General features: G+C 46.2%; 1 protein-coding gene across 2 annotated transcripts in view; it reads right to left on the bottom strand.

Moving 5' to 3' along the window:
* Positions 1-5,715: 5,715 nt before the first annotated feature.
* EPAS1 (endothelial PAS domain protein 1) overlaps positions 5,716-22,596 on the bottom strand; it is a 125,419-nt gene continuing 108,538 nt past the window's right edge. For both annotated transcript variants that reach the window (XM_080998128.1, XM_080998129.1), the window contains 9 exons: positions 20,128-20,275; positions 18,515-18,723; positions 17,001-17,188; positions 15,259-15,369; positions 13,428-13,918; positions 10,521-10,644; positions 9,950-10,073; positions 7,705-7,896; positions 5,716-6,331 (listed from right to left, as the gene is read on the bottom strand). In XM_080998128.1, the coding sequence (XP_080854254.1) occupies positions 6,180-6,331; positions 7,705-7,896; positions 9,950-10,073; positions 10,521-10,644; positions 13,428-13,918; positions 15,259-15,369; positions 17,001-17,188; positions 18,515-18,723; positions 20,128-20,275 (1,739 nt within the window). In that variant the 3' untranslated portion in view covers positions 5,716-6,179. The remainder of the gene's footprint in view (positions 6,332-7,704; positions 7,897-9,949; positions 10,074-10,520; positions 10,645-13,427; positions 13,919-15,258; positions 15,370-17,000; positions 17,189-18,514; positions 18,724-20,127; positions 20,276-22,596) is intronic.

The following is a 22,596-nucleotide window of genomic DNA, read 5'->3' as shown; positions in this document are numbered from 1 at the left end:
AAGGGAGGCAGAAGGCAGCTGTGGGGAGAAGCGGAAGGAAAGCGGGAGAGAAAGATGGTTACTTTCCTGCTTTGGAAATCATTTTCTTTTTTCCAGAAGGAAGTGTGCGATGTGTAGAAAAGGGGGGGGGGAATGTGCAACCAGGAGAATGCAATCTTTTTGGAAGCACAGCTGTCCATGGAGGCGCAGGTTAATTCTGTTTCCAGGGCGGCTGTCTACCAGCTCCATCTAGTACGCCGGCTGAGACCCAACCTGCCTGCGCACTGTCATGCCATAGTGGTATATGCTCTGGTTATCTCCCACTTGGATTACTGCAATGCACTCCAATCCAGAACACGGCAGCTAGGCTGGTGACTGGGAGTGGCTGCCAGGACCATATAACTAACACTGGTCCCAAATTTGGCTCCCAGTACGTTTCCAAGCACAATTCAAAGTGTTGGTGCTGACCTTTAAAACCTCAGCCCAATATACCTGAAGGAGCATCTCCACCCTCATCATTCAATCCGGACACTGAGGTCCAGCTCCGAGAGCCTTCTGATGGTTCCCTCACTGTGAGAAGTGAGGTTACAGGGGACCAGGCAGAGGGCCTTTTCGGTGGTGGCGCCCACCCTGTGGAACACCCTCCCTTCAGATGTCAAGGAAATAAACAACTACATGACTTTTGGAAGACATCTGATGGTAGCCCTTTACAGTGGTACCTCGGGTTAAGAACTTAATTCGTTCTGGAGGAACCTGAGGTTCCACTTTAGCTAATGGGGCTTCCCGCTGCCACCATGCTGGCACCACGCGATTTCTGTTCTCATCCTGAAGCAAAGTTCTTAACCCGAGGTAATATTTCTGGGTTAGCGGACTCTGTAACCTGAAGCGCCTGTAACCAGAGGTACCACTGTACAGGGAAGTTTTTAAATGTTTGAGGTTTCACTGTGTTTTTCTATTTTGCTGGATGTCACCCAGAAAGGCAGGGGCAACCCAGTTAGATGGATGGCATATAAATAATAAAGCCATTATTAGTTGTTGTTGTTATTATTATTATTATTAATGGACTTCAGCACTGCATGGTCTCAGCAAAACAGAAGGTGATGCAAGGGGAGGCAGCCATGTGGGTTCCTTTTCCTCTGGACAGGAGATCACCTGCTTGGCCACCATCTTCGCAGATGCTGCAGAAGTCAGCCAGAGAGTGCTTTTAGAAAAAGACACATGAAAACAAAGCAAGACATCCAAAAGATGCAAATAATTTGATTTTTTTAATTATCCATTTAACAAATGCTTTTCTAGCTTTTTTTCTGCACAAATCCACTAATATGAAGCTCTACGCTGAGTGCGTGTGGCACATTTCGGTCTCTTGCAGATAAAAACATGTTGCAAAACTTGCCAAAAGCCCCCCCCCCCCATTAATAGATGCCTAAACTTGTGGCCCCTGTAAGCTTGGGGGCCTGACCCAAATGACCCTCCTGGATCAGCCCCACTGATTGGTCCCACCCGGACATATGCTTCGCAGATTTGAAAGGTGTTATATCAAAGTTACGGTGATGTTGAGAATCCTTCACGATTTGCAATTAGCTTTCAGGCTTGGGCCATCTCCCTGGTTTCATGCATGCAAAAATTTATTTTCTATCAATAATTTAATAAATTCTTTTGCTTTACAACGATACATTCAAGTGACATTTTTTCTTTTCTTTTGGCCCCCCCCCCCTTTTTTTGGCGGAAGCAAGAGTCACAAGACATTTCAGGATCAGTATACTTTAATATGGTATCAGTGTCAAAATACATTTCCTTATCAAGTTAAAAGTTCCCATACAGTTACAAGATTATAAATAAGAAATTCAACAATAGAGAGAGCATGAAATAATTACGACAATAGTTATGGTTAATATTTTAAGCACAGATTTTCTTTTACCCCCTTCCCCTCCCTCCCTCCCCACCCGCACAGTGTGTTTTTAGTAAATGGTTAGGGTACAACATCTTAATGCTGAAACTACAAACAGAGATTAAAAATATAATAGCAATATTTAAGCATGATTAACCCTTCAAGCACACAAATCATTACCACTTTAAAGACCTGCTTTGCTGTAGCCACAGGCTTCAGACCACTTACTCCAAAACTGCTACTGAACGTGAATGGGATTACTTTAAAGCAAACTGCTCAAGGTTGGCAGCCTGGTGGTGACGCTCTTAATTTATGCTTCTTTCTAGGGCTTAGCTACCATTTTTTTTCTTAAGACAGTTCAGGCCACCAGCCAGCCAGTTAAACACAGCAAAGAGCCAATTCACACATCTCCCAGAAGCAAACTCCGATCTGCTACTGACTGTATTACACTCAACCGGAAGCTGCAGTCTATGAGTGCGATTTGATGATATATGTGTCAGCTATATTCACAGGTGCTTAATACTGGCTGAATCATGTCCTTAAAAAACAAAAAAACAAAAACCTAAAGTCCTTTAAATACCGTGGGCCGTACTATTTTGCTTAAAAAAATGTACTTCAGATAGAAAACTGCTCCCGAGCTTTGTGCAATGTAGCATAGGTGGAATATTAAGCCGGCACAAGGCCTGGCTGATTCATCCAAGGTCCACCGCTAAATTGCATGCGTGAGTAGGGCTTTTTGGCAAGGTTTTCCCTCTGTATCAGTGGGATTTTTCTCACTGATGCCACTCTCCCAGGTGGCAGTGGGACAGAGCACAGGGGAAGAATGCAAGGAGAGTTTCAAAGGAGGAGCTGTTCCACCAGATCCCTTTTTTTTGAGGGGGGGGGGTTTGTAGCCACTGAAGACTACAAAAGCTCCAAGGGCACTAACCACGATCATTCCCTGAAAGCTGTTCTGTAACCCAGCAGAGAGGATCAGGCCAGAAGGGAATCCCAAATGCAATCTTTAAAGAAGTTTGGATTTTCCTTTCCCCCTCCATCACGTAAGTGAAAGCGAGAAATATATATATGTAGGTTTTGCAGGATGGATCCCTGAGCAGTCCAGATTCCTGAGCACATTTGCTCACAAATCTTTCCCTAAATAATGGCTTTCACAGCTACTTTCCCGTGGAGCAGGCATCCCCAACCTTCGGCCCTCCAGATGTTTTGGACTACAATTCCCATCATCCCTGACCACCGATCCTGTTAGCTAGGGATGATGGGAGTTGTAGGCCAAAACATCTGGAGGGCCAAAGGTTGGGGATGCCTGCCTTGGAGGATCCTCAACAAATCAGGCACAATTCATTTAAGAGTCAAGCACTTTCCCCTCCATTTATTTTCAGCAAGAAAGGCTAACACCCTCTCAGTGAAATCATTTTGAATGTGAAGTGCTTCATTTTGACTGGATCATGAACATTATGTCAAAACTGGGCTTTCAGTGGGGTACGGCATCGCCAAAGGAGCGAGCTAAAATTATTGGGCTTGGATGGGCAAAGCCAGTGCCAAAACAATTCCTTATGGGTTCTGTGCACCTCTAGTGACCTCCATGTCCACTTCAGTGGACCCAAGGGATGCGTGTTCAGATCTTCCCTCTTCAGCAAAAATAATGGGGAAGGGCAGCTTTGCAAGGGCTCCATATATGCATTGCAAAACATATGGCACTCCGACACAGCTCTGTAGAAGTCAAGGTTTGCAATCTAGAACAGGAGCTGTTATAACAGCAATAACATTGCTGTTATGGTTGCACTGGACTAAGACTCTGAAGAGCGTCTTTAATGACTGAGGCCGTGTATTCGCCATACATTTAGAGCTCATAGCTTCCACCAAAGATTCACATGAACTGTAGTTTAAGGGTTCTGGGAACGGTAGCTTTGTGAGGGGTAAATGGTGGTTCCCGGGATTCTTTGGGGGGATCCATGTGATTTAAATGTACAGTGGGGCCCACAACCGAACACATGTGCTTATGAAGCCCACCCTAAGAATATTAGATGTGCTCAAGTCCTGCGGAAATTAATGGCACTTGTGGGATGGTTTAGCTGCATTTTGAGTCCTATTGATTTCAGCGGGCCTTAGTTATAAGTAACCTTCTCTGAACTGGAACTGTGTTCAGGAGGAGGCATAAATGGTTCTTGTTTGTAAGGGAATCTACAGGCTCTTATAAATCTATGCTGATTTGCCTCAGGTAGATTTATCTGGGTAAATAAAGCATAACGTCTAATATCACCATTATTTTCTGTCGCCCTGAATTTGCCCCTTAGCCTTTCCAACCTGGCCTTTCTCACTGAAGCTCGAAGGCTTTAATAAATATTTTTAAAATCTGCAGCCCACAATTCCTTGAGCTTCTGTTATTGCTGGATTGAATATATGAGTGTGCCTGTTTGCCCAGCAAAGGCAATGCGTCTTGCAGAGACTCCTTCCATTTTAAATAAATTCCTGAGCACCAACATTGGTTTGTTTTTGTTTAATAGCATTTCTGAAAAGTTCAGATTGCCGTTTCGATGACCTACGGAAAAATCAATTGCACTTGAAAGGCTATCAACAATTAAAAAGTAAACTAAAAAGACAACAAACACCTTCCCACTCAGCCGCTCCAGAGCCTAAAAACATTGATTTCCCCCAGTGTAACAAGTAGGCAAGCAAATATATATTTAGTTTACTTTTTTCAGCAAAAATTCAGTAGTGCAGAGAAAGAATGTGGCTAACTAGATGGAGGTGGGGGGGGGGGGATGAACGCCAACCCCCAACTTAGCTGGGAATTAGCAGTTTTAGTAACAGCCTTTGGACAAATCCTGCAACATCAGCAACAGCGTAAGAAAACTCTACCAGATCTAAGTAAAACGGTTCCCAAGAAGAAAACTCATGGCTCCGCATCAATGTCTAAACAGGTATAACAAAGTACCAATATATGATAAACATTTAACCCAGAGAAAAAGGATCAGTCAGTTACACTTTGTGTAAAAAAAATATATATGGAGAATTAATACACACAAGATGGGTTGAATTCCTTCCCCGCCCCACGTATTTCAAATTGTGCAGCGACACCCTCTCTGCTTTCTCTCAGTTGTCCCCAACTGCCATCCGCTCCCAAATTCCTCACTTTGCCAGGCTGGTTCCTGAGGAGGGCGACACTGACCTAAATGCGATGGCAGTTGGCTGCCTTGGGATTCGTTCGCAGTACCGTGCTCTGAATCTAAGACAGCAGGCACGCCACCCCGCTTGTTTAATTAAGGAAACGTTGAGTTTATCCTGGGAGTTGGGTAAGGTCTTGTAGGAAAGGCACCTCGATGTTGCTAAAAACAAAACAAAACCCATTGGCAGTTATTTGCCTGATAGCTTTGGCTCTTCCATATGCAAAAAAAGAAAAAAGAAAAAAACCCCACCGATCCTCAAATCCAAGGCCAACGCAAGACAGGCGGCTACATTGCATGATCTGAGAGATGCACACTAAGATCACTTTGCAACACCACAGAGGGCACTCAGCCACAAGGCTCAGATTTCCCTCTTGTTTCATTATCCAGTCTACTACTTGGATTGGCCTTGCCTTGGATTAGCCCTGTATGGCTAGGTTAGTTCTGCCTCGGACAAAAACACAGCCCCAAGTTTTAAATATGTGACCTAAACGTAAGGGGAAAGGCTGTAATTTGCAACTTGGCAAGGACCAACCAACACGAAAGCTGCCGTTGGGTGTGTTAGAATTATGGACGTTTCATCGCTAGCTTTTTTTTTAATTGTTAAAAGGCCATAATCTGTGATTATTGTTTTTCCCCCCATGTTAGAAAATGCAGAGGAAAAACTAGGGGTAGGGCAACAAGTGCATTTCATCAGATTTGTTTATTTCACTTATCTTTGGCAATAAAATAAAATAAACCTTTGCAATAAACGGAGCCAAAGTATTACATAGAGGCGCGAGCGAGCACACCGCAGCTTCTTCTTCTTTTATTAGCATGAATAATGAGGAAGTTTCAGAACACATAAATTACACAGCGGTGGGGGATCATATAATATAAATTTTCTAAGGAACGTCTTATCGAAATAGAAGGGGTTTGGAAATACAGTAGATGCATACTTTTTTTTTAATGCAAATAAGGAAAGTGAGTAACTTCACAGAAAGGCCACTATTTGGTGACATGGACAAGTTCAATAGTTAAGTAAAATCTTGTAAAAGTGTAATCAGTATTAGAAATTGTCTACTTGCAAAAATAGATTTAAAAACTGCAGCTGTTTTGTTTTTGTTTGTTTTTGGACGGTATAGGCCAGGGAATGCTGCAAGGCTGCTTCAGGTCGCCTGATCGAGAGCTCGGAGCAAATCGCTGCCTTGCAGGAGCGTCGAACTCCCGAGAACTGGGACGTTAACCTCACAGTCATATCGGGTCAGTTCCGGCAACAAATAAGGTTCCAAGGATGAGCCGAGCAGGCGACTTGTCACTCCTGAAACGAGAAGATTTAGATGTTGAGCGGCCTTCATTTATTTATTTCGGTTCAGGCTTCAGATTTCTGCCTGGAAAGGACAGTGTACAAGAAGAAAACACCATACATCCCCTTTGAGCCCTAAATGGCCTCGGTCCAGTATACCTGAAGGAGAGTCTCCACCTCCATCGTTCTGCCCGGACACTGAGGTCCACTGCCAAGGGCCTTCTGGCGGTTCCCTCGCTGTGAGAATCCAAGTTACAGGGAACCAGGCAGAGGGCCTTCTCGGTAGTGGCGCCCGCCCTGTGGAACGCCCTCCCACCAGATGTCAAAGAGAAAAATAACTACCAAACTTTTAGAAGATATCTGAAGGCAGCCCTGTTTAGGGAAGCTTTTAATGTTTAATAGGTTATTGTATTTTAGTGTTTTGTTGGAAGCCGCCCAGAGTGGCTGGGGGGACCCAGCCAGATGGGCGGGGTATAAATAATAAATTATTATTATTATTATTATTATTTGATGAGAAAAATAGCACACCGCTTCGATGAGAAAATTGCAAGTGTCCAGCAAGAAGAACACATCAGCTTGAGCAGAAACAAAAATAAGGCAACAGAACCAAGCCTTATTAACTTCAGGCTTCAGTGCAGGGATGGGGCTAGGCACTCATACTGAAGGCATTTCAATAGTCTTTGCTGGGTCATGAAAGGCGAACAGGGAAGGAACCAAACACCCACCAGGGAAGGAAAAACACAAGAGAGTTCCACAGTCTCTGAGCACTGCAGCTGAGGGTCCACCTAGATACCATGTCAATTATGCATCTGGAGCAGGCATGCTTGGCTTCATTTATCTATTTACTAAATGGTATTGGGGGGCAGGAGGGACGCGGGTGGCGCTGTGGGTTAAACCACAGAGCCCAGGGCTTGCTGATCAGATGGTCGGTGGTTTGAATCCCCGCAACCGGGTGAGCTCCTGTTGCTCGGTCCCTGCTCCTGCCAACCTGCAGTTCGAAAGCACGTCAAAGTGCAAGTAGATAAATAGGTACCACTCCGGCGGGAAAGTAAACGGCGTTTCCGTGCACTGCTCTGATTCACCAGAAGCAGCTTAGTCATGCTGGCCACATGAACTGGAAGCTGTACGCCGGCTCCCTCAGCCAGTAAAGCGAGATGAGCGCCGCAACCCCAGAGTCGTCCGCGACTGGACCTAACGGTCAGGGGTCCCTTTACCCTGTATTGAGGGGCGGTCCAGGGTCTGATCAAGATCAGGGCCAGGCAAGTGTCATGAACCAAGTCGTAGGTGAGCTCCTGCCTGCAACCACTGGTTTCTTCCCCACCCACTCCCTGCCACCCATTGGAAAACAGTCCCTCCAAGTTCGTGTTATGGTTTGCGACAGAACTCACCTGACATCCTATGACCTTGTGGCACACTGAAGTCCTGATAAGGGGGGCAGTAAAAGTGTGGGGAGAAGGCAGCTTTGGGGATGTTGGCAGAGTTTCTCAAAGAGGCCGGCGGATGCCGTGGCTGCAGTTGCTGCTGCCCCATATTCATAGGGGGCTGGCCTGGTCCTCTTTGCGGGTTGCAAAGGAACTCATCTGCAAATCAAGAGCAGAAAATGGGGCTTCAAAAAGGATGTCCGCTTTTAGAAATGCAATTCCAGACACAATATTTCCCCCCAACGTTTGTCCAGGAGTCAAGAGAGCAGGCTGACACTGGCATGCGCATCTGTCTGCTTAGGCTGTTTCGATATTGTGGAATATTGTATGTCAATATTAGTGTTGTGATTGTTGTAATCCAAATGGTACCTTAGGGGATGTAATGAATTGTAAGAATAATGACAATGATTTATTTATTAAAATGTTCTTACAGTGCTATTCCATAGAAGATTTCAGAGCGGCTTACCAAAAAAATACATATGCCCATACAGTGAAAACATATAAAATAAGTAAAAAACAAAACAAAAACCCCATACATCAATTAACCGTTGTGGACAGATGTGCATAAAGGTAAAGGTAAAGGGACCCCTGACCATTAGGTCCAGTCGTGGCCGACTCTGGGGTTGTGGCGCTCATCTCGCTTTATTGGCCAAGGGAGCCGGCATACAACATCCGGGTCATGTGGCCAGCATGACTAAGCCGCTTCTGGTGAACCAGAGCAGCGCATGGAAACGCCGTTTACCTTCCCGCCAGAGTGGTACCTATTTATCTACTTGCACTTTGACGTGCTTTTGAACTGCTAGGTGGGCAGGAGCAGGGACCGAGCAACAGGAGCTCACTCCGTCGCGGGGATTCGAACCACCGACCTTCTGATCGGCAAGTCCTAGGCTCTGTGGTTTAACCCACAGCACCACCCACGTCCCCAGCTGCCTGCACAGCCTGGCGGAATATAAGAGTTTTCAGCAGCCATTTTCAAGTTAAAACAAAAGGCTCCTGCTAACTCTAGCTCGGTACTGTTGTCCCTGATTGGCTCTCCAGGGTTTCTGGTGGGGGGGTGGGGTGGCATCCTCAGCTCTACCTGGATATACTGGGAGGTGGAGCCCAGGACCAATTGCATTCAAAGCAGGTGCTCTGAAGCTGGGCTGCAGCTCTTCCCCAAAGAATTGCCGTATAATCTCAGGCAGTTGTATCTATGGATGTGTGATGGTGGCTCACATTTAGTCATGCAAGGTGCCACTGGAGGCTGCAAGTCATGCTGTCCTTGTGAGCTTAGCAGAGGTCTGGCTCAGGGTGGATATAAATCAATGACTTAAAAATTTTTTTATAAAAAAGATCAGATTTTTTTAATTTAAATTGGATTTTTAAAATAAAATGTTTTTTTTTGGAGGGGGGGATCTTTCTAAAGATAGTTGTCTATTTAAGTTACATTATAGTCCAAAGGTTATTCACCAGGAAATAAGGATTTGTTTTAAGTTTTTCATGTGTCTTAAGATTTTTTTTAAAAAAACACCCGTTTAACCACATCAGTCAACAAACATGAGTACATATGCTATAATGCTATTGTTTTAGTTGAACAGATTGTTTAAATTGTTATTAAGGAAATGATTATTTTTCTCCTTCCAATAAAGTACAGCAGAAAAGTTGTCCAAATATAAACAGTTAACTTATTAAACCTCATAATAATTTCATAATTATCTCTCCATGTATTTCTAATAGTATAACCAAATCAGTAATTTTTGATATAACTGTAAAAACTACTCTGAAAATTTATTATTCCAAAAATGAAACCTTCCTCTGGTTGTAAATATTAGGTTTATACCAGCAAGATTGAGTCTTTCTGTAAAAAAGTGATTTAAATCAAGTCTTACTGACTAGTGATTTAAATCAGGTCTTACTGACTAGCGATTTAAATCAATTTGATTTAAATCAAATCCACGCTGGTCTGGTCACCCTGGGAAAACAGAACACTGGCAAAGATGGACCATTTGCCCATCTGGTCCCACAATACTCTTCTTAAGGAGATTGAAGTTAGTGCAGAAAAACAGACAGTGAGCATAAGATGTGGCAAAAATGAAATGTAAAGGCAGGGACTTCATCTGCAGGGCAAGTTTTGTGTTCTGTCACCAGCTGCCCAACAGTGACATAGTGGACCCCATGTGACTCCATTTGGTTATATTGAATTACCTTTCATTTCTTTAAAAAAGGGTCTTACCATTAAGGACACTTGTGCTGAGCGACTTCTTCTCTGTAAGTAATGCACAATTTTCACCTCTGAGGATTTTCATCCTTTTCCACATTAAGTGTGTTGGGTTAATGCCAGATGTTTCTCCTTGTATCTATAGATGGGGGGGGAGGGGAAAGAGAAGGTATAAGCCTGACAAGAAAAGAATATTGTTTAAAAAAACAAACTCATTTTTGTTTTGAGGCCATAGAAGGGAACTTAGGAAATTGTCTTACATCAAGTTGTTAGCATGCTGTCAGTGTTTTATATCACCGTTGGGGAGCTATTTTTGTTGTTGTTGATTTTCCCCAGTATGTTGTGTGGAACACTAATGTGTTATATGATACACACACACACACAAATATAAGTCACTTGGAGACCCTTTGGGTGACAAGCAACTAGCTCATTACTGACCACACTGATTAAGCATCTCCAGGGAGCAATCCAGATTCCTGGAAACATTGGGGATTGAACCCAGGACCTTCCCCATGCTAAGCAAATGCTCTACCACTGAGCTATGGCCCTTTCTCAAAAAGGGCAGCCTTTGCAAAGGACAGATTACCCCATTCAGGTGTTGAAAGGCTTGCTCTTCGTAGTCCAGCTGCCTCTTCAGCTTCAAACTGTTGGCAAGAGCAATCCGCGCAGGGTTTATATCCATGCCCCGCTGCCCAAGGCACTCCAGCGACCTATCAAGACAAAGCCATTGTTTCATTAAGCATTTGAAAAACAAAACAAAACAAAACACTGGAGAAGGATCTTTCCTCAAGCCAAGCTTCAAACCAGAACAGTGAGACTTGCTGACCTGCAGAGGCCTCTTGTTCCTAACTTAGGTTGCTGTTGGATTCTTGGGGAAAGACTTGGGATGTGCTCCTTGAGCAAGGATGTGAATGGTGGTTCTCCAGCTGCTGGTGGACTGCCAACATCTCTGGCCACTGTCCCTGCTGACTTTGGAGCCATCCAACAACCTCTGGAGGACCACAAATGCCTGTCCCACTCAGTGACTGTAGAGAACAGCTGTAGCATACACAACCGACGAGTCCAATACCAACCCGCATAGTTTATTCAAGCTGCAATATTCTTTCTGCTTCAATAGCAACCTGCACTCCCCCACAGGAAGCATGCTTTAGGCGTGAGTGAAGGATGCGGGTTGGCGGTGGAGACTTATTTAATCGTTTTTGTGTATCACAGCTGTTTTCCGCAGACAGTATCTGCTGCCAAAGCTCTGCTCGCCCTTTGTGCTGTAGTAGACAATTCACAATGCCTTGCTGGTAGCAGAGGCACGAGGTCAACAGAAGCAGTCTGTTTTTCCTTATGGCCTGTCAAGTCAGGCTAAGGTGGCATGTGGCAGTGTGAGAATGGCATCATCCCACACCACGATGACAACATTTGGAAGGCTGGAACGTCGTAGAAGAGGTCAATGGGCTGGGTATGGTTTGAAGAGACAAGGCCGCTTTGCTGAAGCTAAACACATCTGGCCCAATCAGCGATTGGATGAGAGGCCAACTGGGAACCACGTAGACCCCCCACCCCGAGTTTATTTATTTATTTATGACATTTATATATTTTGATCCCTCCAATAGGATCATCTCCCTCCCTTCCTGGATGAACAGCTATTGGGCGGGACGGCTTTATGTAACTGGCCCCACCCACATGATTCTGTCCTACCAAATGTTGCTGCAGCAGTACTGGATTATGTCAGCAGCTAAAAGGTAAAGGTAAAGGGACCCCTGACCATTAGGTCCAGTTGCGACGAACTCTGGGGTTGCAGTGCTCATCTTGCTTTACTGGCTGAGGGAGCCGGCGTACAGCTTCCGGGTCATGTGGCCAGCATGACTAAGCCGCTTCTGGCGAACCAGAGCAGTGCACGGAAACGCCGTTTACCTTCCCGCCGGAATTTATCTACTTGCACTTTGATGCGCTTTCGACTGCTAGGTTGGCAGGAGCAGGGACCGAGCAATGGGAGCTCACCCCGTCGTGGGGATTCGAACCGCCAACCTTCTGATCAGCAAGTCCTAGGCTCTGTGGTTTAACCCACAGCGCCACCCGCGTCCCTCCATGTCAACAGCTAAACTGCTACAATTAACATGTGAAAGATCCCCAGCTGGCTGAAATCTTTTTTTTTTTAAGTGGCCAATGTGAGTGTGCACTTGCACACAGATCCTTAGGCCAAGGCTGGGACCTGTGGCCCTGCAGACCTGTGAGGGGACTAAAACTCCCATTAACCACTGGCTATGCTGCCTAAGGCTGATGGTAGCTGCAGTCCTGCAGCGTTTGGGGAACCACCAGTTCCCCACCTATCTTAGCCCATGCCTACGGTTTATTATTATTATTATTTATTTAAATCAGCCATACTATAATCACATGGTTTTTAAATTATGAAAATCTCTCCAAGAAGACACGCTGACCTCTTCCCGACCCTTTGAAAAGCAGATCTGCTGGCAGCGTTTTCTTTTCTTTTCTTTTTTCTTCCTGGGACAATTAACTTCCCCTTAAGGTTTCTACTTAAAAGTATATTGCTGTCGGTGTTTCTCCTTTTTGTTTCCACCACTTGGCCTCTGGGCCGAAAATGGAAAGCCCAGTCACTCTTTCACCTTATTCTGAACGTGCTCGTCTATTAAAAGTCGTTAACGATTTAAGGCTCCATTTAGGGAAACCCATTAGGGACACACTTTCAAAAGTTCCAAGTCCAAATGGAACCAAGCGAAGGTTGGTCAGGGCTTTCAGAAATGGCTGGACAAATGTCCCAGTGGCTTGTTTTTGGCTACCGGCTTGTGGGGGGAGGTTCCCCAAGACTGTTCCACCCCCCACTCTAAGTTTTAAGGTTTTGATTTACCGTATTTTTAACTGCCGGGCGCACTTTTTCCCCTCCAAAAATTAAGGGGAAATGTGTGTGCGTCCTATGGAGCCAATGCAGGCTGCTTGGTTTCAGCGATAGCAACGCGAAGCCTCTGAAGTGCAGAGGGAGCGCTCCCTCCGCGTTCCGGAGGCTTCGCGTTGCTTTCACTGAAGCCTGGAGAGCGAGAGGGGTCAGTGCGCACCAACCCCTCTCGCTCTCCAGGCTTCAGGGATAGCCGCCTGAAGCCTCCGGAGGCTTCGGGTTCCTTTTGCTGATGCCAGGAAAGCAAGACTCTCCTGGCTTCAGCAGAGAGAGAGAGCTGCGCAGCGCCCCTTCAGCGAAGCAGGAGGAAAAATGGAAGGGGCTCTGTTTCTCCTGCCGCTTCGCTGAAGGGGCGCTGAGCAGAGAGGGGGAGAATTTTTTTTCTTGTTCTCCCCCTCTAAAACAAGGCGTGTCCTATGGTCGGGTGCGTCCTATAGAGCGAAAAATACCATAATACACACACTCTCTTGGGATTTTCTATGGGGAGCTGGTTTCTGGCAACAAAGGGCCCAGTTCTCCACCTTCTCAACATAACGAATGAATGAGCTCAAACCAGCTACCTAAATTCACACACTCTTTCCTCCGAGTTACCTTTTCTTATATAAGTTCATATCAGGCAGGTGCAGCGGTGGCCCCGATGGAGAGCTAGCTATGGATCCTGAACACTTATTGACGGCCGCTCTCTGTTTCGTAGGGGCATATTGTAAGGGTGGGTCAGGGGGCCACTGTGTGTTGGGTCTCCCACCCATTGAAGACAGAGGAGTGCTGGCTTGGGCATAGTAGGGCAGCAAAGAGGATGGCTGGCTTCCGCCGTTCAAGAAGGGGGGTGGCAGAGTCCCCTGGCCCGTGTTGACGTTTTTGTTAGACATCGGCTGGCAGTATTTCTCCGGGAAGAACTGGTCCTGCGAGGGAGGAACAAGGGGCTGGAAGAGGTTGCTCATGTTGCTCAAGCTCTGCTGAGTGAGCTGGGCGCTTTCGGAGAGGGGCCGCTCCTCTTGACAGATCGGGCTGAGTTGGAAATCTTCTCCGTCCATTGGAATGTAAGGAGCCAAAGTTTCAAGGTCCAGCTCGTTGAAATCAGTCTGCACAGAGAGAAGGGAGCAGGGAAGACACTGTGATTGCAACAGTACGAAAGAATAATTATCCTGGAAGAAACGTTTTTCCTCCTCTTTCCTAGAACAATCTTTAACACTGTTGTGCTGCCTTCCTCTACGTGGGGCTACCTTTGAAGGTGACCCGGAAACTACAACTAATCCAGAATGTGGCAGCTAGACTGGTGACTGGGAGCGGCCACCGAGACCACATAATACTGGTCTTGAAAGACCTACACTGGCTTCCAGTACGTTTCCGAGCACAATTCAAAGTGTTTGTGCTGACCTTTAAAGCCCTAAACGGCCTTGGTCCAGTATATCTGAAGGAGCATCTCCCCCTCCATCATTCTGCCCGGACACTGAGGTCCAGCGGCGAGGGCCTTCTGGTGGTTCCCTTGCTGCAAGAAGCCAAGTTACGGGAAACCAGACAGAGGGCCTTCTCGGTAGTGGCACCCGCCCTGTGGAATGCCCTCCCACCAGATGTCAAAGAGAAAAAGAACTACCAAACTTTTAGAAGACATCTAAAGGCAGCCCTGTTTAGGGAAGCTTTTAATGTTTAATAGGTTATTGTATTTACTGTTTTGTTGAAAGCCACCCAGAGTGGCTGGGGAAACCCAGCCAGATGGGCGGTGTATAGATAATAAATTATTATTATTATTCCTCAACTTGACGCTTTTCAGATGTTGGCTGAATCCAACTCCCATCAGCCTCAGCCAGCATGGTCAGGCATGCTGGGAGTTGTAGTCCAAAACATCGGGAAGGAACCAGGCTGGAGCAGGAAAGTAGGAAGCTGCCATATTACACAGAGTCAGTCCATTGGTTTTCAAGCTCAGTAATGCCTACAAACTGATAGGAAGCAGTTGTCCAGGATTCCAGGCAGGAGTCTCATCTAGTCCTGCCTGGAGATGGTGGGGATTGAGGCTGCTCTGCTTCTGAGCTACAGTCTTTACTCAAATGCAGGCATAGGTAAACTCCGGCGCTCCAGATGTTTGGGACTACAATTCCCATCATCCCTGACCACTGGTCCTTTTAGCTAGGGGTGGTGGGAATTGTAGTCCCAAACATCTGGAGGGCCGGAGTTTGCCTATGCCTGCCCAAATGTGATGTAACAAAAAATAAAAAGATAGCCTTAATTGAGGTTTCCGAGCTTTCCCCCCCTGTTCAAAATGGTGCTGGTTTCCTTCACATCTTGCTTTATCTATCAATACACAGCCCCTGCACTCTGTTCTCTTGCAGTGCTGGTGGCCCAAAGGAGTAAGCATTAGCTGCCAAAGAGATGTGTGTGCTACACACTGATGATGATGTTACATTTTCCTGCTGGCTTCTCTTACCTGTGAGTTGCACTGATTCTTGGCATCCGTGTCCAAAGCAAAAAGTTTCTCAATCATCTCGATCTTCAGGTCTTCGTCTAAGGAAGTGTAATAGTCTCCGGGGCTGCTTGGCTGCAGAGTGAGAAAGACAGAGCAGACTATCAGAGGTCTGCAAATAACCACCTGCCTCGTCATCCAGGGAAGCTTTACCAAAAGCAAATCTTTGATTTCTGGTTGGCCATAAGTACATGTAGGCAGGTAGGCAAGTAGATACTTTTTACAAGGCTTGCTTGTCAAAAAGCAGCACCTGCCTGCTTGCATTAGGGGTGGATGGGTTCCCCTATATTCATCTGGAAAGGGATTTGGGGATTTCAGTGTGTGAAATATGGGCAAAGCCCTCACACATACACATACAAAGCCCTTTGATCCAAGGCACCTGAAGGGAGTTTGAAGCTGTGTGCACCTCTCTCCCCTTCTGGGCCTTCTCCTTGGTGGTACTCAGCGCACAGCATCACTTTCCTGATGGAGATGTTAAGAACCTACAAAGAGTCCAATGGCCTGTCTAGTCCAGCCTCAGTGGCCAACCAGATGCCTGTGGGAAAAACCACAAGCAAGACCTGAGCACAAGAGCCCCCACATTGGCCACCGACTTCGATGGCTTTCAAAGTGAATTGGAGAAATATATGGAGGAGAAGGAGATCACTGACTACTAGCCAGGACGGTTATGCTCTGTCTCCATGGTTAAGAGGCTGTATGTTTCCAAATACCAGTTGCTGGAAGCCACAGGAAGGGAGAGTGCTCTCGCACTCAGATCTGTGATGGCCTGGGACTCGGGCTCGGACTCGGAACCAGAGGAGTCTCAGTCCGCACTGGATCCTCTGCCTCAGGCAGCATCAGAACCAAGTCTGGGGCCTGATTCTGAAGAGTCCCAGTCTGCACAGGTTCCCCTGCAACAAGCACCAGCTGGGCCAAGCCAGGGGCCTGAGTCTGCCCTGGCTCCAGATGCAGGGATTACCTCGTTGCCTTCAGCTGGGCCATCACTTACAGCTGCCCCACTACCGGTTGGGTCAGGAGAGGCTGAGGCGGCCTCTGGGTCTAGTAACCCACCAACGTCTCCCGAGCTGCAGAGACTGAGGTCTGAGAGAAGGAGAGACCTGAGTACTCGCAGGAGGAGTACTCGCCTTCGGGCGAGACAGGGAGGTGAGTCGCCGGGGGATCAGGACCGGCCGTTACCTGACAAAGATAAAAGGCTGTCGGAACCCGCCCCAGGTTGTGGGAGCAACATTGCTGTTTGCCAGAACCTGCCTGAGATCCTGTGCCTGATCTTGCCTGGTTTCCTGCCTTGTGTCCTGCCTTGGCCCTGCCGGACTGACTCCTTGTGGAACCCTTGGATTCGGGACCGGACCTGGACCGCGTTACTCGGGTTACCCCCGGGCCCAGCACAGGATCATGCTTTTGGGTTTGCCACTGGCATCTGGTTGGCCATTGTGAAACAGGATGCTGGACCGGTTGGATCCTGCCAAGTAAATCTCTACTGTCATCATCATTTGCTGTTGGTTTTGGCTACAGGAGAATAATGCAGCTACTCTTCTGGAAATAATCTTCCCTTTTTTAAAAACAAGGAAACAACAAAACTGGTATTGTAGCTGCTGTTGGTGCTCATGAAAGAACCACACATGCCCCTGAGGCACAACATGCCTTCTGGCCGCAGCCCTGCGCGTGAAAACAACAAGGTCATCGCTCAGTGCAAAGGGCTTCCTTACAGTGGAACAGCTGCTGTTGCTGCTGGCGCTGGGAGTGCTGCTGCCAGGTGCAACCTGGGGCAGTGTAAAGGAGGGCACACTCAGCTTCTCAGCTTGCGGAGCCGGAGCCTTCGCTTCCGGAGGCCACTGCTTGTTTGGGGTCATCACAGCTTTGTTGTAGGAAGAGATTTCCTCAAACTTTTGCGTCCCTGAAATTTAAAGATATGCAAGGTCAACTCATCTGCGCAGCCTGCAGTCCCTAAGACATCGTTTTAGGGAAAAGAACAAGCTGCCTGAGCCTGAAATCATCAGACGTGATAGTCCTCCTCACATCATGAAGGACAGTACAGCTAAGTCTTGTACTGTATAAATAGGTGTTAAGCCTGATCTGATCGTCATTCATGAGGTCAACGCTATGCAAACAAAGGACTTTCTCATACTGGTGTCTATAATTCTTCATTAACGGTGGCTGCTCACATTACTTCCCTCCCCTAACCCGCTGATGTGAGATATTTCCTATATCTGATCTCCACACAGTGTTTTATCTAAATCAGGGACGTCCAACTCCCAATAGACTGCAATCTACTCACAGAATAAAAAAACTGACAGTGATCTACCCATTGTTGTTGGATAGACCAAAGAGCTTTTTTGAGAAGCGAAAATTGTTGAGCTTTTATTTAGGAAGGCAAAGTTGTGTGTGTGTGTGTGTGTGTGTGTGTGTGTGTGTTTTGGGGGGAGAAAATCGCTGAGGGGCTACAGATCAACCAGGATCTACCAGGAACACCCCACGATCTCCCAGTAGGTCACAATCTACCTGTTGGACATGCTGATCTAAATGAATTACACACATCATAGGTTTGTGAATTTCAGCTCTTAGGAAATTCAAAGGGTCTGCTTGCTGCAGAGGTGATTCTTTGTGCATGGCAGAAAAGGAAGTGGGTGCTTAAGGCATTAAATTTGAAAGATCACATGTAGTTAACTAGAGACACCTGTGCCCACGCAATAGTATATTCATGCAGTCATATCCACAAATGACTTTGGCTCGTAACATAGCCTCCAATCTGGAGTCTGGTTGTTTGTAGGTTTGCCTTTGAAGAAACCAAATGGCAAAGATGCCAAGGCCAGATTCCTCATGGTTTGATTTTAATTTATTTTCATTAACTCTGGTTAGAACAAACCACAGTTCCTCACGCTCATTTGTAACATGGAACTGCAGTTTGATATAAAATGAAAACACAAAGTCCAAGGCTCCCAACAGCTTGTTTGTTGGATTCCAACAACATTTGCAGGGTACCAAGTTGGGGAATGCTAATATTGACCATAATCTAAATCCATTTTCTTAGGCTACAAAACTACAGCCAAGTGTGCTTCTTTGTATTAGTTAAATAAGTACCATATAGAGCTGACCTGAGCACTTAAAATATTTGCTTACTGTAACGATTTATAAGAGATGTATCAATCTACCACTAACCTACTGGTTAACTATTGTGCAAAACAGAAGAAAAGGTGGTTTACCTCCCCAGAACATTACTAACCAAAGTCAAGAGAAATAATAGCATCGCCAGGTGTTGGTGCCAGCTGTGCAAGTTCTTCAGGTTCTTCTTTCAGCTTGGTGAACAAGAAACCACTCTTTTCTGCCACGGGGACTCCATTATCAAACATAGGATTCATTGCCATCATGTGCGGCTTAAAGAGCGATTCTGTCTGATCCATGGAGAACACGATATCATTGTTCTCTATTTCACTAACAAGAACAAAATCAGACGGTTTGGAATAGTTTGTACTCCGATGAAGAATGTCCACAAGCAAAGAGTTCAATTAATTAAAGCGAAAATTCAATTTTACCAAGCAGGCACCTGGATTTAGATGCTTAACCTCTGACAACACACTTTGTTCTGACTGCCACATAGTTGGCTGTGTGCCTACCTATCGGTGGAAATAGACAGTTTTAGGGGCAAAAGGAACAACCAGATTCCCACAGGGATGCTACCAAGAAGACCATAATGCACATTGTGAGTTGAGAGGGGCCTCCTTTTTCATGGGCAAGCAAAGTTGGGTCTGAGGTCAGGAACTAGCAGTTCAACATCCTGTGTGAGGTCTGACCTATGTTAAACAGCTCAGGACTGCAATACCTCAAGGACCGCCTCTCTCCTTATGAACCAACCTGGACCCTGCTGTCATCTTCTGAGAACCTTCTTCGTGTGCCTCCTCCATGAGAGGTCTGGAGGGTGGCAACAAAAGACAGGGCTTTATCTGCAGTGGGTCCCTGTTTGTAGGATGCTCTCCCTAGGAAGGCTCGTCTGCCACCTTCATTATACACCTTTAGGCGCCAGGCAAAAGCATTCCTCTTCAGTCAGCCCTTTGGTTGATTAATAGTCTACGGCCTTTTAAATGTGTTTCTGGGAGGCAGGGGATTATTGGTTTGTTTTTCTTCTTATTTTCACTATGTGTTTTGTGTTTTTGATATTGTAATTTTATGTTGTGAACTGCCCTGAGATCTACAAATAAAGGGCAGTATACAAATATTATAATACTAATAATCTTAGAACAAGGATGGGGACCTTCCAGGTATTGCTGGATGCCAACTCCCATTGTAAAAAGGTAAAGGACCCTTGGACAGTTAAGTCCAGTCAAAGGCGACTATGGGGTCGCAGCTCTCATCTCGCTTTCAGGCTGAGGGAGCCGGCGTTTGTCCACAGACAGCTTTCTGGGTTATGAGGCCAGCATGACTAAACTGCTTCTGGCGCAACAGGACACCGTGATGGAAACCAGAGCACACGGAAATGCAGTATACCTTCCCGCCGCAGTGGTACCTATTTATGTACTTGCACTGGTGTGCTTTCAAACTGCTAGGTTGGCAGGTGCTGGGGCAGAGCAATGGGAGCTCACCGCTCGTGGGGATTCGAACCGCCAACCTTGGGCAAGCCCAAGAGGCTCAGTGGTTTAGACCACAGCACCACCCACATCCCTAATAATAATAATAATAATAATACTCTTAGAACAAGGATGGGGACCTTCCAGGTGTTGCTGGATGCCAACTCCCATGAGCCCCAGCTAGACCAAGAGCTGGGGACGAGGGGAGTTGTAACCAGCACATCTGGAGGGCCTGTGGTTCCTCAACCCTGCTTTAGGATTCCAGCAGACTTACCTGAGAACGTAGTTGACACAGATGATGCACTGAGGTTGCAGGTTGCGTGTATTGTAGATGACTGTTCCTTGGGTCTCTAGCCACACGTACCCACCATGCTTGGCAAGCATGCGGTACTGCCCAGTGACCACTTGACCTTTTGCACACACTTTGGGGGGGGGGGGGAGAAGGGAGGAAACAAATAGGAGTGACCAAGTCAAAATATTGCCAGGTGCAGCATGCGTTAAACATGGCTTTATAAATAGCCCCTTTCACAGAAAAAAAACTCCCAGCCCTCTCACTTAAAACTACAAAAATATGTGCTGCAATAGGTCTGTTGGTCTTAGAGAGTATCTCGTGGTTTGCTTTTGCTGCAACAGCCCAAGATAGCTGTCCCAATACCATTTCATACTCTTTTTCAAATCTAAGCAGGACTTTCTGCATCCTATGATTTTGTGAGCGTGCCACAAAAATACACACAGGAGTATTGTGTGCAGGTGTGAGATTCCTGATAACCTGTGATTTCTTTGGGTGTTTTTTGTTTTGTTTTGTTTTTAAATTAAAAGCAAGTTTTTCGCCCATATGGCTGACAAGTGCTACTTAGAACATGCCTGCTGAACCAGTGAGGGGTTGGTTCTCAGAATGAGGATGGTGTTCCTGTGGCCTATAGCTTTTACTGTCAGAAAGTTTCTCCTGATGTTTTAAGTCAAAATCTCTTTTCTTGCAACTTGGAAGTCATGAACTCTTTTCAAGGAAAAATCCATACTCCTTGCTCCATCCACTTTGGCCTCTGGTTCTGGCCCCAGTCAGCATGTGACTCTTGGAAAGTTACCCAGAACAGAATATGACCCATGGATTGAAAATGGATTCCCACCCCTGGTTTAGACCGTAGGAGCTGCTAACTTTGGCTGCTCCTATTACCCTTTCCTGTGTGGCTGCTCACAGAAATGCTTTCAAAGTGCTGTGAAGCCACTGGAGGTGATGTCTGAGACGCACGCTTTGCTTGCCTTAACTGCTGAATTAAGGACATTCAAAGGGGACAACACAGCAGCCAGAACGTCTGGAGGGCTGGTGGGGGTTAGAAAAAAAGGCATCATCTCCACCTACCCACCACGGGCTGCCATCTGCCACTGCAACTGATTTATATCATTCTAATTGCCTTAACTATACATTGCTTTAATTGCCGTTCCCTGTAAACCGCCTTGGGAGCTGTTAGGGTTGAAAAAGCCGGGTCTGTGGAAAAAAAAGCCCTTGATGCTTTGTAGGAATATTAAATGTCTGTACTATCTAAATTGCAACGACTCCCTCCCAGCTCCCAGTCTCTCGACAAAGCATCTTTGGTGCTGCAAAGGGGTTGTTTGACTTGAAACACCCAGCCCCAGCTTGTATTTAGACTGCCTTGTAAAGTAAAGGTAAAGGTAAAGGTAAAGGTAAAGGGACCCCTGACCATTAGGTCCAGTCATGGCCGACTCTGGGGTTGCAGCGCTCATCTCGCTTTATTGGCCGAGGGAACCAGCGTGCAGCTTCCGGGTCATGTGGCCAGCATGACTAAGCCACTTCTGGCAAACCAGAGCAGCGCATGGAAACACTGTTTACCTTCCTGCCAGAGCGATTCGAACCGTCGCAGGGATTCGAACCGCCGACCTTCTGATCGGCAAGTCCTAGGCTCTGTGGTTTAACCCACAGCGCCACCCGCGTCCCTTGCCTTGTAAAGTAGGGTTGCCATATTTCAAAAAGTGAAAATGTGGACACAGTTTTTGAGCTATTTTTTTTTTAGGAGATTCGCCAAAAGAAATCAACATTTCCAACATGGATTGCCACACCCCCAGATTTTCCTGCACATTTTAACCAATTTTCGGAAATTCCACCCAAGCACTGTTTCCGACGGGCGAATGCCGGTTATGTCTGGGAAATTTCGGACGTATGGCAGCCCTATCATAAGAATCTTGAACATGAAATCTTTGGCTTCTGGTACCATCGTAGGAAATGGTGGGTTAGGATTCTGGTTGAGGGCTACTCCACATCAGAGCAAAATGTGGCCTGTTGCCCCATTAACACAGAGGCATCCACATGACATTCTCACCATCCCAGTGTTCCCCAGACCTTCTCCCCTTTAAACGCTGGGTTTTTTTATCCTCCAAATGTGCAAAACAGAAAGCATTTTTAAAACCCTGCATTTAAAGGGGAGAAAGCTCCTCATTTTTCTCCGGTGTGGACAAGCCCTGGAAGACAGTGACAGACCCAAACAGGCAGCCTATGATGCAGAAATGACCATTTTTGGTATACAGTATGAGTCATCTACAAAGTGCTTCTATGATGTATTTTACTTCACCTCCCTCTTCCTTGTCAGCAAAGGTTTTGGATTAAAAATCACCCTGCCCTTAATTTACTTTAGAATACTACCTTTTGATTACCAGATTACTTGTGTGGCATGCGTGTGTGAGGAATATCAAAAGGTTTTGTCCGAAGATCGTTTTAGAAAATTGTGTT

This window comes from Podarcis pityusensis (genome assembly GCF_964106645.2).
Source record: "Podarcis pityusensis genome assembly, chromosome: 3".
In the NCBI taxonomy this organism is placed as follows: domain Eukaryota; kingdom Metazoa; phylum Chordata; class Lepidosauria; order Squamata; family Lacertidae; genus Podarcis; species Podarcis pityusensis.
The sequence above is the reverse complement of the archived record's forward strand: the minus strand, read 5'-3'. Positions and strand labels throughout refer to the sequence as shown.